The sequence below is a fragment of the Apium graveolens genome, chromosome 5 (genome assembly GCF_009905375.1).
Source record: "Apium graveolens cultivar Ventura chromosome 5, ASM990537v1, whole genome shotgun sequence".
Lineage (NCBI taxonomy): Eukaryota > Viridiplantae > Streptophyta > Magnoliopsida > Apiales > Apiaceae > Apium > Apium graveolens.
In genome coordinates, this window is record NC_133651.1 from 104,324,024 (window position 1) to 104,337,350 (window position 13,327).

The 13,327-nt window shown below is 34.5% G+C and overlaps 2 protein-coding genes across 2 annotated transcripts; one reads left to right on the forward strand and one right to left on the reverse strand.

Annotated features, from left to right (window-relative positions):
* LOC141724338 (protein STICHEL-like) lies at positions 1 to 7,641 on the forward strand. The gene is made up of 7 exons (XM_074526455.1): positions 1 to 2,614; positions 2,857 to 3,076; positions 4,939 to 5,466; positions 6,015 to 6,223; positions 6,294 to 6,787; positions 7,143 to 7,224; positions 7,313 to 7,641. The coding sequence occupies exons 1-7, from the start codon at positions 464 to 466 to the stop codon at positions 7,412 to 7,414; spliced, it is 3,786 nt and encodes a 1,261-aa protein (XP_074382556.1). The 5' UTR covers positions 1 to 463; the 3' UTR covers positions 7,415 to 7,641.
* Positions 7,642 to 9,294: 1,653 nt separating this feature from the next.
* Positions 9,295 to 12,555, reverse strand: LOC141724339 (NADH dehydrogenase [ubiquinone] 1 beta subcomplex subunit 3-B-like). Its single transcript, XM_074526456.1, has 2 exons — positions 12,276 to 12,555; positions 9,295 to 9,575 (listed from the first exon to the last, which is right to left on the reverse strand). The coding sequence occupies exon 1, from the start codon at positions 12,494 to 12,496 to the stop codon at positions 12,281 to 12,283; it is 216 nt and encodes a 71-aa protein (XP_074382557.1). The 5' UTR covers positions 12,497 to 12,555; the 3' UTR covers positions 9,295 to 9,575; positions 12,276 to 12,280.
* Between the last annotated feature and the right edge of the window lie 772 nt (positions 12,556 to 13,327).

Genomic DNA, 13,327 nt, shown 5'->3' on the forward strand with positions numbered 1-13,327 from the left:
AAGCTCCAACAATATTACAAGACAGAATTTTTTGAGGCTTGAAAGTATCCTTTATAGAGCCTGCTCTGGAGGGAGATTACTTTCTCTCTCTTACCATTTTCTTGCCTTTCTCTCTCTAACCCTTCTTACATCTTTCTGTTCCCAACTTAAACCCTAGTTTTTTACTTATAAACTAGTTCACATTCTTACATTATGCTTACAAAACAACCCTTGTCTCTATAATAATTGTCTTATCTTAAACACACATATATCTTATAGTCTTGAAAATGTGTACCTAGTTCAGATCTGTTCTTCACTTGCATCACTTCAAAATCATAACTTTTTAGTATATGTATCATAAATATGATCTGGGTATATGTTTAAATTAAATGGGCTGTTGATTTTCTTTATTTTTGAGCTGATTTTCTTGATTTTTGAAGTGATTTTCAAAAATTCTTGAAAAGATTGGATTTTTATGTAAAAAATGAGTGGTGGGAATGGAAGAAATGGTGGGTTTGATCCAAGCAATCTTCATTTGAAGAAAGAACTTACTCAAATCAGGAAAGCTTCAAAGACACTTAAAGATCCTGGCACAACTTCCACTTGGAGGTCTCCTTTGAGTTCAGGTAGATCTTTGTCTGTTGTTGCGAATACGAATACGATATCTTTGTCTGCTGCTAATAATCATTATTATCATCATCATAGAAATAGTAGTAATGGTAATGTAATTAATGGTGATGATAATAATTTTGAGGAAGTTGGAATTAGTAATGTTAGTAGTAATAAGGGGAAGGAGAAAGGGGTGTTTTTGTATAATTGGAAAGCTCAGAAATCGGGGCGCGAAAGTAGTTTAGAATTAAAAGATCGGAAAGCTAGGTATAGGGGAGATGATGATGAGAGTGAGGATGGTGATGGTTTGTCTTCGGTGTTGGGAGAGAGTGTTGATAATAGTGTGAGTGATGCTCGGAATGGTGGGGGTGACTCAAAGAGTGATACTTATGTAGGGGAAAAGTATGCTTCGATATTGTACAAGTATAGAAATACGAATCTAACACCATCGGGTAAGAGGAATTCAGTGAAGAAAAAAGTGAAGAGTGCACATTCTGCTGCTTTGTGGAAACGCCATCGGCAGCAGAATGTGCTTAGTAAGAGTTCGAAGCCGGGATCAGGGCCTGCGCCTTTAAATTTGAGACGAGATGACTCCGTGAGTTTAGTTGATCAGTCTGATGATACAGGTGAATACTTAAATTCTGAGGATTTACGACAGTACTCAGCAGAGTCACCGTTGCTGGCACGGCTTAAGTCGTCAAAGTTATTGAGAGGCAGTCGAAAAGAGGACTCTGTATACTCATATAGTACACCAGCAATGTCTGCACGTTCTTTAAATTTGTACGGTGTTAGGAATCCAAGCACTGTTGGGTCTTGGGATGGTACTACAGAGTCTTATAATGATGGGGATGATGAGCTCGATGATAATTTCGACTTGGCGGGTCAGCAAGGATGTGGGATACCATGTTATTGGTCTAAAAGGAGCATGCCAAAGCAAAGAGGGACATGCAGGAGTTGTTATTCACCATCGCTTTCTGATACTCTACGAAGAAAAGGAAACAACATTTTGTGTGGAAGCCAAAGTATGTATAGTAGGCGACGTCATGGATTTTCTATAAGTTCCAGTAAGAAGAGAGCATCAAGGACTGCTCAAGGCCTGATTCCTTTGTTAAGTAGTAGTGGTGAGGGCATGGGTGGGTCATCACTAGGATATAGCAATGATGAGCTCTCAACAAACTACGGAGAGCTTGATCTAGAGGCATTGAGTCGCTTGGATGGAAGGAGATGGTCAGCAAGCTGCAGGAGTGAAGAAGGGTTGGAGCTAGTAGCTCTAAATGGGGACAGAGAATCAGAAAGCACTCCTGAGAATCTTAGAAGCCTGAGCCAGAAGTACAGGCCAGTGTTTTTCGAAGAATTGATTGGCCAGAATATAGTTATCCAATCTCTTATGAATGCGATTCCTAGGGGAAGGATTGCCCCTATTTATTTGTTTCAAGGTCCTCGTGGTACGGGGAAGACGTCGACTGCAAGAATTTTTTCCGCTGCTCTGAGTTGCCTTGCCAAGGATGAAAATAAGCCTTGTGGGGTTTGCAGGAGTTGTGCCGACTTTGTTTCTGGAAAGATTAAGAATCTCATAGAGGTTGATAGCTCCAATAAGAAGGGCATTGGAAAAGTTAGGTATCTCTTGAAAACCTTGTTTGCGGGCCCCCCATCATCCTTATCCCTTTATAAAACTTTTGTAATTGATGAGTGTCACTTATTACCCGCAAAGACATGGTTAACTTTCCTAAAGTTTCTTGAAGAACCACCTCCACGTGTTGTGTTCATATTTATAACAACTGATATTGACAATGTTCCACGTGCTGTTCTGTCACGGAGCCAAAAGTATATTTTCAATAAAATCAAAGATGGTGACATTGTATCGAGGTTGAAAAAGATTGCAGCTGAAGAGGACCTAGATGTTGAACCAGATGCACTAGATCTGATTGCTGTGAATGCAGATGGTTCACTTCGAGATGCAGAAACTATGTTAGACCAGTTGACTTTGTTGGGAAAAAGGATCACCACATCTCTGGTCAATGAACTTGTGAGTTTATACTTTGTACTGCCCTTTGTTCCTTTAAGTGTGTAACTTAATCGTACTTTGTTGGATTTCTTTCTAATAGACATGCCTGTGTTATCAATTGATTGGTCTACTTTGTTTTAATTACCTTATGTGCAATATAGCTTACATGATAGCGAAGTGTAACAAATCTTTCGCAAGTAGTTAATAACACAGAATATTTATTAATGATTCAAGCTTGCATGTGTGATTTCTTGTTTTTATAGGTGGGAGTTGTATCTGATGAGAAGCTTCTTGAATTATTGGAGTTAGCCATGTCATCTGATACAGCAGAAACGGTAAAAAGAGCGAGAGAGATGATGGACTCGGGAATTGATCCGATGCTATTAATGTCCCAGCTGGCCGCCCTTATTATGGATATAATAGCTGGAACTTACCACATTGTTGATGCCAAAGGAATTGACTCGTTCATCGGTGGAAGAAGTTGTAAGTAAATTACTTTATAAGCACCACGATGTTTTTAAGTAGATATTGTTTCTTGCCTTAAATGATGTATGTTCTTCATTCCCCTATCTCATCTCTTAATAATCCTTTAAATGTTGATGATGTGTAAAGTATACTACTAAAGTACTAATTAATCTGTTTATGTATTTTCATTTATAGAAACTGTTTGGTATAAATTTATTGCTACTCTTGCCACTGTTTTTCCTCGAATATATGAAACATATAATATTCTCTAGGAATTACCTTGTTGATACCTTGATGGACACATAATAAATTCCCAATCCACGAGGATTAAAGAACAAGCACATTTTTACTTCAACCTTTTAAAATCAACTCGTCTTCCTTAAAAGATAAATGATTGTTGATATCATCTTTAATAATAGGAAGCTATGTTACCGGGACTGAGGTTTGGGGTTGGCACAAGTGTGTATCCAAGTGTAAGATTCTTATTTGAAAAGAAATGGATTTTTTAATATTGATCCGGAACTGGACATGGGTGCAGGGACTCGGCATGTTAATATATCACATAAACTTTTATACAATTTAAATTCAGTGTAATTTTTTTTTAAAGTGTTTACTCCCACTAATATTTCCAGTTTATAGCATGAAGTCAGAATAAAACATAAGAACAAATACTTCTGTGGAACTTGCTCTCTAAAAAAAGTTGTTAGGAGGCCTTATATTTTATCTAGAACTATATTGCTACAAAGTGAAGTGTCAGACTCACATCCATCACCCATATCAAGTCCGGTCAACACGGGTGGGAGAACAAAATCAGATAGTCTGGGTAACAAAAAATGAAGTGCCAGCATTCTGCTGATTATCTGAGCTGTGTGTACTGTACTAGTATCTGTGTTTGAAAATTAACTGTCCTGTGTGGTTAGTAAGATTGGGAAGGGGCAAATATCCTAAAATTGCTAAAAATAATATTGCTTTGGTGAAAGTTGACAAAAATAAAATTTGATGAGGTGGTTGTTTCAAACAGTTGGAATACCAATGTGTATACTACTTTGGAAATTGGGTATTGGAAAAAGAAAAGTGTATAGGATACTCCACTGACAAGTGATTATAACAAATATATTTAGGATACCCCATTTCCGAATGCGCAACTTGTACAAAATGGGATGCCGCATTCCGAAGCGGCTACCTCATTTGTTACAAATAACCATTTGTTATTTCAGAATTGTAATTTTTGTTATTACATTTGCCTACTTTCCAAAGATGATGTGGGATAGATTCAACATGCATGTGTCACACGTCTCTGTATGATTTGTATATGTGAAAGATAATGTTTGTTTAGTTTTAATATTTGCCATATTGGTTGTTAATCTTCGACTATCTCTGAATTTTAAAACATTATTTATCTAATAGTGGCTGCTCCAAAATCTACATTCTTCTCCTGAATGCATGCAGAAATTTGTGTACACTGTACATTGACCTTAGTAATTCGAGAATTCTATACTACATTCCGATGTGAATTAGTTTCCTGTTAGTTAACTTATTAGTTGATATAATTTACCAAAATTAAAGATGTAATAATTAGTTACATAATAGTGAACCAAACACTTAGAGCATCTCCAGCGGAGTACTATTTTTTAGTCTCTTTCAAATACATCAATTTGACATATTTTTCTTAAAAAATATTCCATTAGCACACACCCACAAAAAGTTTTATCGAGTGCCAAATTTTCGCATATCATTATTTGATACAGTATTATTTTAATGATACCATATTGGTTTAGTACAGCCTTGTAGTCATTTATGTACAATGATTTCATTCCTCCTTTCACAAGATATTTTTTTTCTAAAAAAATGATAACATATGCTTGAGAACATTTCTGCAGTGAATGAAGCTGAACTGGAGAGATTAAAACATGCTTTAAAACTTCTGTCTGAGGCTGAGAAGCATCTGAGGGTTTCAAGTGAAAGATCTACATGGTTCACTGCAACCCTATTGCAGCTAGGGTCTGTACCTTCGCCAGAGGCCACTCAGTCAGTAAGTAGTAGGAGACAGAGTTCTAGAACTGATGAGGATCCATCAAGTACTTCTAAAGAAGCTATTTCCCAAAAGCTAAAGCCTGATACTCTGTACACATCTCGGAGGTCAACATCTCCAATGTCCTTACATAAAGCCGCTCACCGAAATTCAGCCAGTCAAGATGATCCACTTATTCTCAATTCAAAGCCTGCTCAGAGGCAATATTTGAAAGCTGATTCATTGAGTACCTCACATGAAAATTTGGTGGCTGAAACAACAAAGTCAAATATGTTGGACGATATATGGAACCGATGCATTGAAAGGTGCCATTCGAAGACGCTGAGGCAATTACTTCATAATTATGGCAAGCTTGTATCTATCTCTGAAGCTGAAGGTACTTCTATATTAATGCACATTTAAGTATTACTTACTGATTCCTGATGCAGATTAGAAAATTTAGTTATTTAGTCCCTAACTTATTAATTTATTAACATGCTCAAGAGTTTCCCTGACGTCGGCATTACTCATAAGTCATTAAAAGTTTTAATTTTCACTGTCAGGAAGTTCGCTATCTAATTGCAATTCACTCTTCTGTAATATGTTAACATTTTTAATTGAGTTAATACGTTTTAGAAGCATCAATACGATAATATATATTATCATTTCCATGGCTACACAATGGGACAAATATTTATTTGGTTTCCTATTATCTTTATAGTTGTAGTGTTAACCTTGAATTCCAGTTTGTGCGTCAAACTCAAACTATCTGCGCCATATTTTGTAATGCAAAGTTAGCTAGTATGATACACTTAATGCAGTGATTATGACTACATTTGCTAATTATTTTTCTAAGGTCCCCACCTTATTAAGGTTAAAGTATATAATATCTTTTCAGTGTATTAAAATGTGCTACTTTTGAAATTTGGTATGTTTTGATTGCAGGTGCTATTGTTGCATATATTGCATTCACGAATAGCAATATAAAACTCAGAGCTGAAAGATTTCTTAGCAGCATCACAAATTCATTGGAAATTGTTCTGCGACGCAATGTAGAGGTTAGAATTGTACTTTTACGAGAAGATGATCCGTGCATAAATAGTGAAAGACAATTGGCTTTGGTCGATCCTATGGTCAAGGGGCACGAAACTCAGGTAATTAATAGGAAGAATAAAATTATCACTCCAGCAAACTAGACATTATACTAATCCCTATTCACACCAGGTCCCATTCAAGCTACCAAGAGGAAGCTTCAACGATACTGATGTAATGCTGGCTGGAAAATTTCAGTTAACTTCAGAATCACCATCCCTGCTGGTTGATGAGAATGATGAAATAAATGGATCAAAAGAAAGAGATTATGTAGTTCCTGCAAAGAGAATAGAGTCAATTATACATGAACAGAGATTAGAAACTGCATGGTTGCAGACTGCAGAAAAAGGCACTCCTGGAATGCTGAATCGTTCAAAGCCCGAGAGGAATCAAGTCCTGCCTCAAGATGGCGTCTACCATCAAAATGAGATGGATTTCATGAATCCTGAAACCTTGACCTCTCAGCATTGGGAAGATGAGTTGAAAGATGAAATTAGTGCCTTGAAGATGTATAATGGAAAAGAGGCCCAGAAAGGTCAAGTTGGAAAAAAAATTGATCATTATCCGATGTCGCCAAGCTTATTGCACAATAGCAGCTATAACAGCAATTTCAGTAAGGAGACCATGTAAGTATAAAGATTCTTTATCTCTCAAGTAATATTCTTCATAATGCAATTGTGTGATTTAAATTTATTCAGTCAGTTAAATACTTCGTAAGGCATAAATATTAGAGACTAATTTTACACAGACGTAAGAGTAGATTTTTGTGGGCTTAAGGAAACTTTCTTTCGAGTAAATGTGTGTTCTGATGCTGAACTTGGCTAAAACAAGTTCTTCAGAAATAATATGACTTTTGTAAGTGTTAGTTTGAATCTGTTGCAATGATCTGGAAGAAATTGTTTGTAATATATTGCACTAGTACTTACCTATAATTTACAAAAAGTATTGATTTCGATCTTGATGTGAAACCAATTGTGCCAGGGGGTATGAATCAAGCTCAGGAGCTGGAGGTTGCAGTGGGCTTTTCTGTTGGAATAACCACAAACATCATACAAAGGGGAAGGTAGGCTGCATAATTTATTTTTTCTTACCTAAAAAGTTCCTTTGAAAACACAATACATTGACAATTCCAATTTTATTTATGTCACCAGATTAAACAAAGGGCTCCTGTGCGTAAGCATAAAGGTGGTCGCTTTTTGTGGTTGGGAGAGTGTGCAAAGTCGACAAAAACAGAGGAAAAAATTAGAAGATAATATAGATGAGCTTAAGTTTGATATTCAGCATTTGCCGTCAGTTCTCATGAACTTTCATGTTTATCCTCCCCCCTCATGTATGTATTTTATGCGGCGACCATTTTATGGATATGAGAGGGTGATTACGAAATAGTGAAAAGTTTAAACTTTTTACAATTGGCTTCTGCAATTTGTTGGTTCACGAGTGTTCTATTGGATCAAAAAAGCAAGTACATTTGTTTCGAATTCTTTTTGAATCGGTTTTTTCAAAAGCTGGGGTTCACACAGAAATAAGCTTAGGACTAGAAGTAAAGACTGTACCTGGATAAAAAAAAAGGTTGTCCTGATTGTAAGAAAATAAGATAATGAGCAAAAATTATAGTCATCAGATTCCAATTAAATAAACAACTTGAACAGTTGTCATGTTGCTGCTTATAATCCTTAGTACTACGCTCTGCAACATTTGCAGCATAATTAGATCATGATATATGCAGGAGCTGTAGAGGGATGTCATGTATGATGTATGGATTTGTTATTAGCTTTCAAGTCAAGTATCTATGCTCCCTTTCTTGCAGCTTTCCATTCCATACCACTCTATTATTGTGATAAATTACCTTTGTATATGCAAGTGATGTGAGGAAAATGATTTAATTACCTTTTTAAGCCTCTGTACTCTTTGTGCATCAAAAACACCATGTCTGGCCGATCCCTCCAACATTTCGGAGTCCCCGGCAGTTTCAACAAAATTTTCCTTGTTGGCGGGGTCGAAAATCTTCAACCTCAGCTACTTTTTAAAAAGGCAGTAATCTAATCACAATAATTAAAATGGTTTGGTAAATTATGATCATCTAAATTTTTTTGTTGAATCTGTAACATGTACTCAAAAGTTATTTAGTTATATTCAAAATTATTATTTTATTCTTATTTTTCAAATTCTCATATACATATTTTTAATAATAAAATACATTTATTTAATATTTAATCCAATAAAATGTAAATAATTAATATATATATATATTTATTTATTGAAAGGATGTTGAATATAATTTCAATTTAATGAATACTAAAATTCATAATATATAACACATTCAAATATGACAATAAAATAATTTAATAAAATATTTTATATATTATAAAATATATAGTTATGTTATTTTTTATGATATTAGATTTATTAGTATTTTTTTATAAATATGCAATTGTATGTTAAAATAATTAGGTTTATAAGAAAATAACATTTTTACACTTACTATTATATAAGTTAAAAATATTAAATATAAAAATAAGAATTTTAATTCATATACATTAAATATAATATAAATAATAAGTATGTATTTACGAGTTTAAATATGGCACAAAACTGTGCTGAAAACTACTGACTACATGATGAACAAATATAAAAAATAAAATAAATGATATCTATAATTATTGCTAACAGATCTCTAACTCACTCCTCAAATCAGTCATTTTGTCTTGGACACTTCAACACAACAGTCTTGCCCGTACTTTGGAAGGACTGAATTTTGTTGAGTATTTCACTAACAGGGGCATCGATCATTATCTTTTTTACAGACAAACTCTCATAGTTTAATTCTGGCAAAGTATTTGATTCCCAATTAATAATTTTGCTGACCTTCCACAGAAAAGTATTAGATTCACAATTGATCAATTTACTTGATCCGGCAAATTTTATAATTTAGTACTTATATTCATTCTAGTCTGTTTTTACTTTCCAATCACCATTTTTCCGACTTCCTGCGAATCTCTCATTACGAAATGTCAATGGCCTCCTTGCCCCTTGGAATCTAACTATAAATTTTCAAAAAGCTCTCAGTAAATTATGTTCTCCTATTTGTGTTTTCAGAAAATACACACCACCGCGAAATGGATAGAATGAAATAGGAACGAAAAACCTTGTTGCTATAAGATGGTATCAATTTCAATAAGTTGCACATTTTTTCGTAAAACACTCACACGACTTCTTCATATTCCAAATTTTTGATTCATTACAAGTCCTCATCCAACTCACAAGAGTTATGGTTTAACAGGTCTTTAAAGAAACACTACTAAAGATGCCACCAAATCTCACACCTTTAACTCAAACATGTTTTATTTAACAACAATGGGGGGAAACACAATGCTGCAATTCACTTGAAGCTCCTTTCATGTCATCAGCACTCACCTGCACAATCCACTACTAATCAGAAAAGAAACAAATACCTAATAAGAACTTTGGTTGGACAAGAAAACCAAAATATAAACAAGAATGTCACAACACAATTACACAATGATGATCAAGCAACAAGAAAATTAATAATTAACATAAATATTATCTAAAGTAACTACACACCCATTACTTGCTTACATCTGATTTGCCTACCCATTTTAAATCTTTAGTTTGTAAAACGTGGATAACACTTTTAACATACAGTACCCCGCAGTCCATAAATATTTACATACATATCCGAAGAAACAAGGTTAAACAGACCCACTTATATTCAAGTGAAGAATCTGGTTGTTGCGAGCAACAGAAGGCAACGGTGCCAGCTGAAGATATTGGTTAATGTTGTTGGAAGCAATTGTGTCCTGGATTTACAGGGGCAAGACTATATCACACTACCTAAAGGAAGTTTAATATCATACTACCAAAAAAACCCACAAGCTGATAAAAAAAAGCAGTGGCAAGGACAGGTTTCCGTACAAAAGGTGCACAATTTCGTTGCGGTAAACAAAGAATAATCAACAAGGAACTTGGAATGATAAGATTGAATAATTACGTTTATAAATTTGTGTATGCCAAGAGTTCTACTCGCTATTGATGCAAGATAAGGAATTTAAACAAAGAAAAAGAGAAGTTTGCGGATTAACCACGGTAAACCCACAAGCTCTAAGGTGATTCAACCACACAAGAACTAGTGCCCCCAGGATTTCTCAACCTTCTGAGTACAATTTCATAGAACGGCAACCCATAATGTGAGAAACAATTATCAATATCAAACAAAGGCTTCAGATATAAAAGATTACTTCTAAAGCAGGATTATATTCACAAAACATAAACATCAAGTAGAATCCTAATAACAAGAACACTAGTAATAAGGAAATTGAACTACTTCCAAATTATTTTTAATAAACTATTTATCCAATATATTATGCTTTATAACAAATTCTGCTTAAATCTACTCCTAAATAACAAGACACCAACCACAGCCAGCTCTAGAATACAATCTTGAGTATATTTCTGTGAAATGTACAACTAGTCTCCAAAATCAGGAGGGTCATGTGATGTGCCATCCTCGGCTTCAGGTGGACATGAGTATAGCTATGACAGGAAAACTATAGAACAAGCAGTTGCTGCTCAATTTTAAGAAGAAGTTACAGGAAATTCAGGCAAAAAATTAAGTCTCGGCATCAAGGACATGACAAAAAAAATATGATTTATAACAGAAACAGCAATAAAGACAAGGAACTATGGCTAAAAGGAAATTTTTAAAATAACTGAACAGTTCTATGGCAATTGATTGCAACTAAAGTTACCTGGTTCTCTAATGCATCTTCTCTCCCACCCTTCATAATTAAAATTATTAGTGGAGTCCATATCTATGGGTAAACTAACTAGAGAATAAGAAACTCTGACATGGGGGTACCCAGAATGTCAATTTATTGGACCATAGATATTTCTTCAGAATTCAAAGGGAAGTGTAAAAATGTCTGCATAAAAATTAGATTCAATGCAGAGAAGACAACTTCAATCTGAGGACCTACTGTAAACCACTCAATTTTTGAGGAAGGAACTGCCTATTTCTTTCAATCTGATTCCCCTTTTACTTTTCTAGTCCAATATGGGATACCAAAGGCTAAACATTTCACCCTACCTCGAGTTTAACCTATTATTCTTCTGTCGAGTTTAACTTCTAGTCATTTTTTAAAACAGGTTAAGAGCTCAATGTACAATAAACAATAATATAAAAAAAGTTATTGCTGCAAAGAAGGAGATATTAACAAATGATAACATTCTTTAATCTGTAAGGAAAGGCTATGTTTGTTAATGCAATTAAGTCAGGGATTGGACTATAACCCTTTCAATTATTTAACCCCCATGATATTGTACTAGGAGTCCAGGAATTACAAAGGATAAAAACATTAACTAAAGGAGACGATTAAATATTAATTGGCATTATGAGGGACTAACTCTCAATGGCCTAAAAAACCCTTACATATTTAACTTAACCTACACTTATTTAATTGGAGGACAGAATGGCTTCAAAAGTTAGTCTTTAAAATAATCATATGCAAAATAGAACTGGACTATTTAAAAGATCCAAAATTAAGGGACTATAGTGGTGGGACTATAATGTAGGGATCGTTATCCTTCCAAACAAACATAGCCTAAGTTCATTTAGCCGCAGGGCCAATGATAGTGTACAACAAGACAACACTTCCTACTCATTGATCCAAATATTTCAAATGCTGTTCTGACTTGTGACTGCAAATTTATGAAAGCATTAACAGTACACAGTTTTTTCTCCTCATTTTAGCTCCAACAAACAACTCAAACAAGCTGTTTAGTTATTTATCCACCACAGCCAGCTACCAGAAGTAACATAAACTGATCAACACCAAAAATACAACAAAATCAGACCCAACACATTCCACATATATACACACAACATGACAAGCACTGGACTTAAATTCACACAATCGACCAAAAATACTAAAAACGAACATCGACCCACGAAAGAACACACAAAACCCACCTCAAAAAACCCAATCACAACCCAAAATAACAAAACCCTAAAAACCAATAAAATTGGGGGAACCACCAAATCAACACCTCAAAACACGAAACGAACAAAATTAACCAAAAGGGGTTGTAGAAAATGACCTGTTTTAGTGAGAAGAGTGAGATTCAGAAGCAGAATGAGAGTGAGAAGGCGCGTAGATCTTGTCATAAGCCATTTCACCCACCACATATATTCCAAAAGCTACAAGAGCTATGCCAAGCCCAGGTGTTGCGTGACGGAACTGATTTGATAGCATTGGGTGTTTTCTCCACGCGTCTCTTCTCCTGAAGAACTCTCCTGTGGGGCCCAGTTGTTTCGCCATTTTCACACAGTGTGTGTGTGTGTGTGTGTTTTTTTGTGTTGACAAGTAAAATGAAGATGTAGATTTTGGAAATGTGAGTGTTTGTTTGTTTGGGATGTTTAAATTGGAATGGGTTTATTGCAGGCCCAATTTTGTTATGCCCGGCCCATAATATCTTTACAGCCCACTAAGTTATTGGACAATACAAATTAAAATTAGTTTATAAATTAAATTGGGACTATATATGTATTTCACATTGTTATTACTATTAACAGAAAAAAAACAAATTCAATTGGAGACATGCATTGTTCAAAACATGATTTTCATGTTGCTCTTGCTGGCATAAATGTCAAGTTTATACTCCCAGGAGTATACACATTTGAATACATGGCTGGTTTGTTGGGAAAATTTTACCACTTGCATATTGATACAATTATTATTTTCAAGACGATTATAATGTATTAACTCATCTCAATACCAAAATTTCAGTGTGAGATTAAAGGAACTGCACTGTAAGTCTATAACCCTGATTCAACTTGATAATTAGCACAAATTATTCTTTTTCACAATTTTGGAACAATAAAATTAGAGAAATACTTCATAATTAGCACAAATTATTCTTTTTCACAACTTGATAATGACAAATAATTAGTTGTCATTATTTTATTAATTATTTCACAATAATTGTTATGAACCCCTCGTGCATGAGTCCACAAATAAAAATACGCCACATGTCATTTAGAAATTTTTTTGAATTATTTTCGGGATACGGAGCATTACTCATAAAATTATAATATTTTTAATCTCATTTCAAATGAGTTATGGTATCAAAATGAATTTCAAATTCTTCCC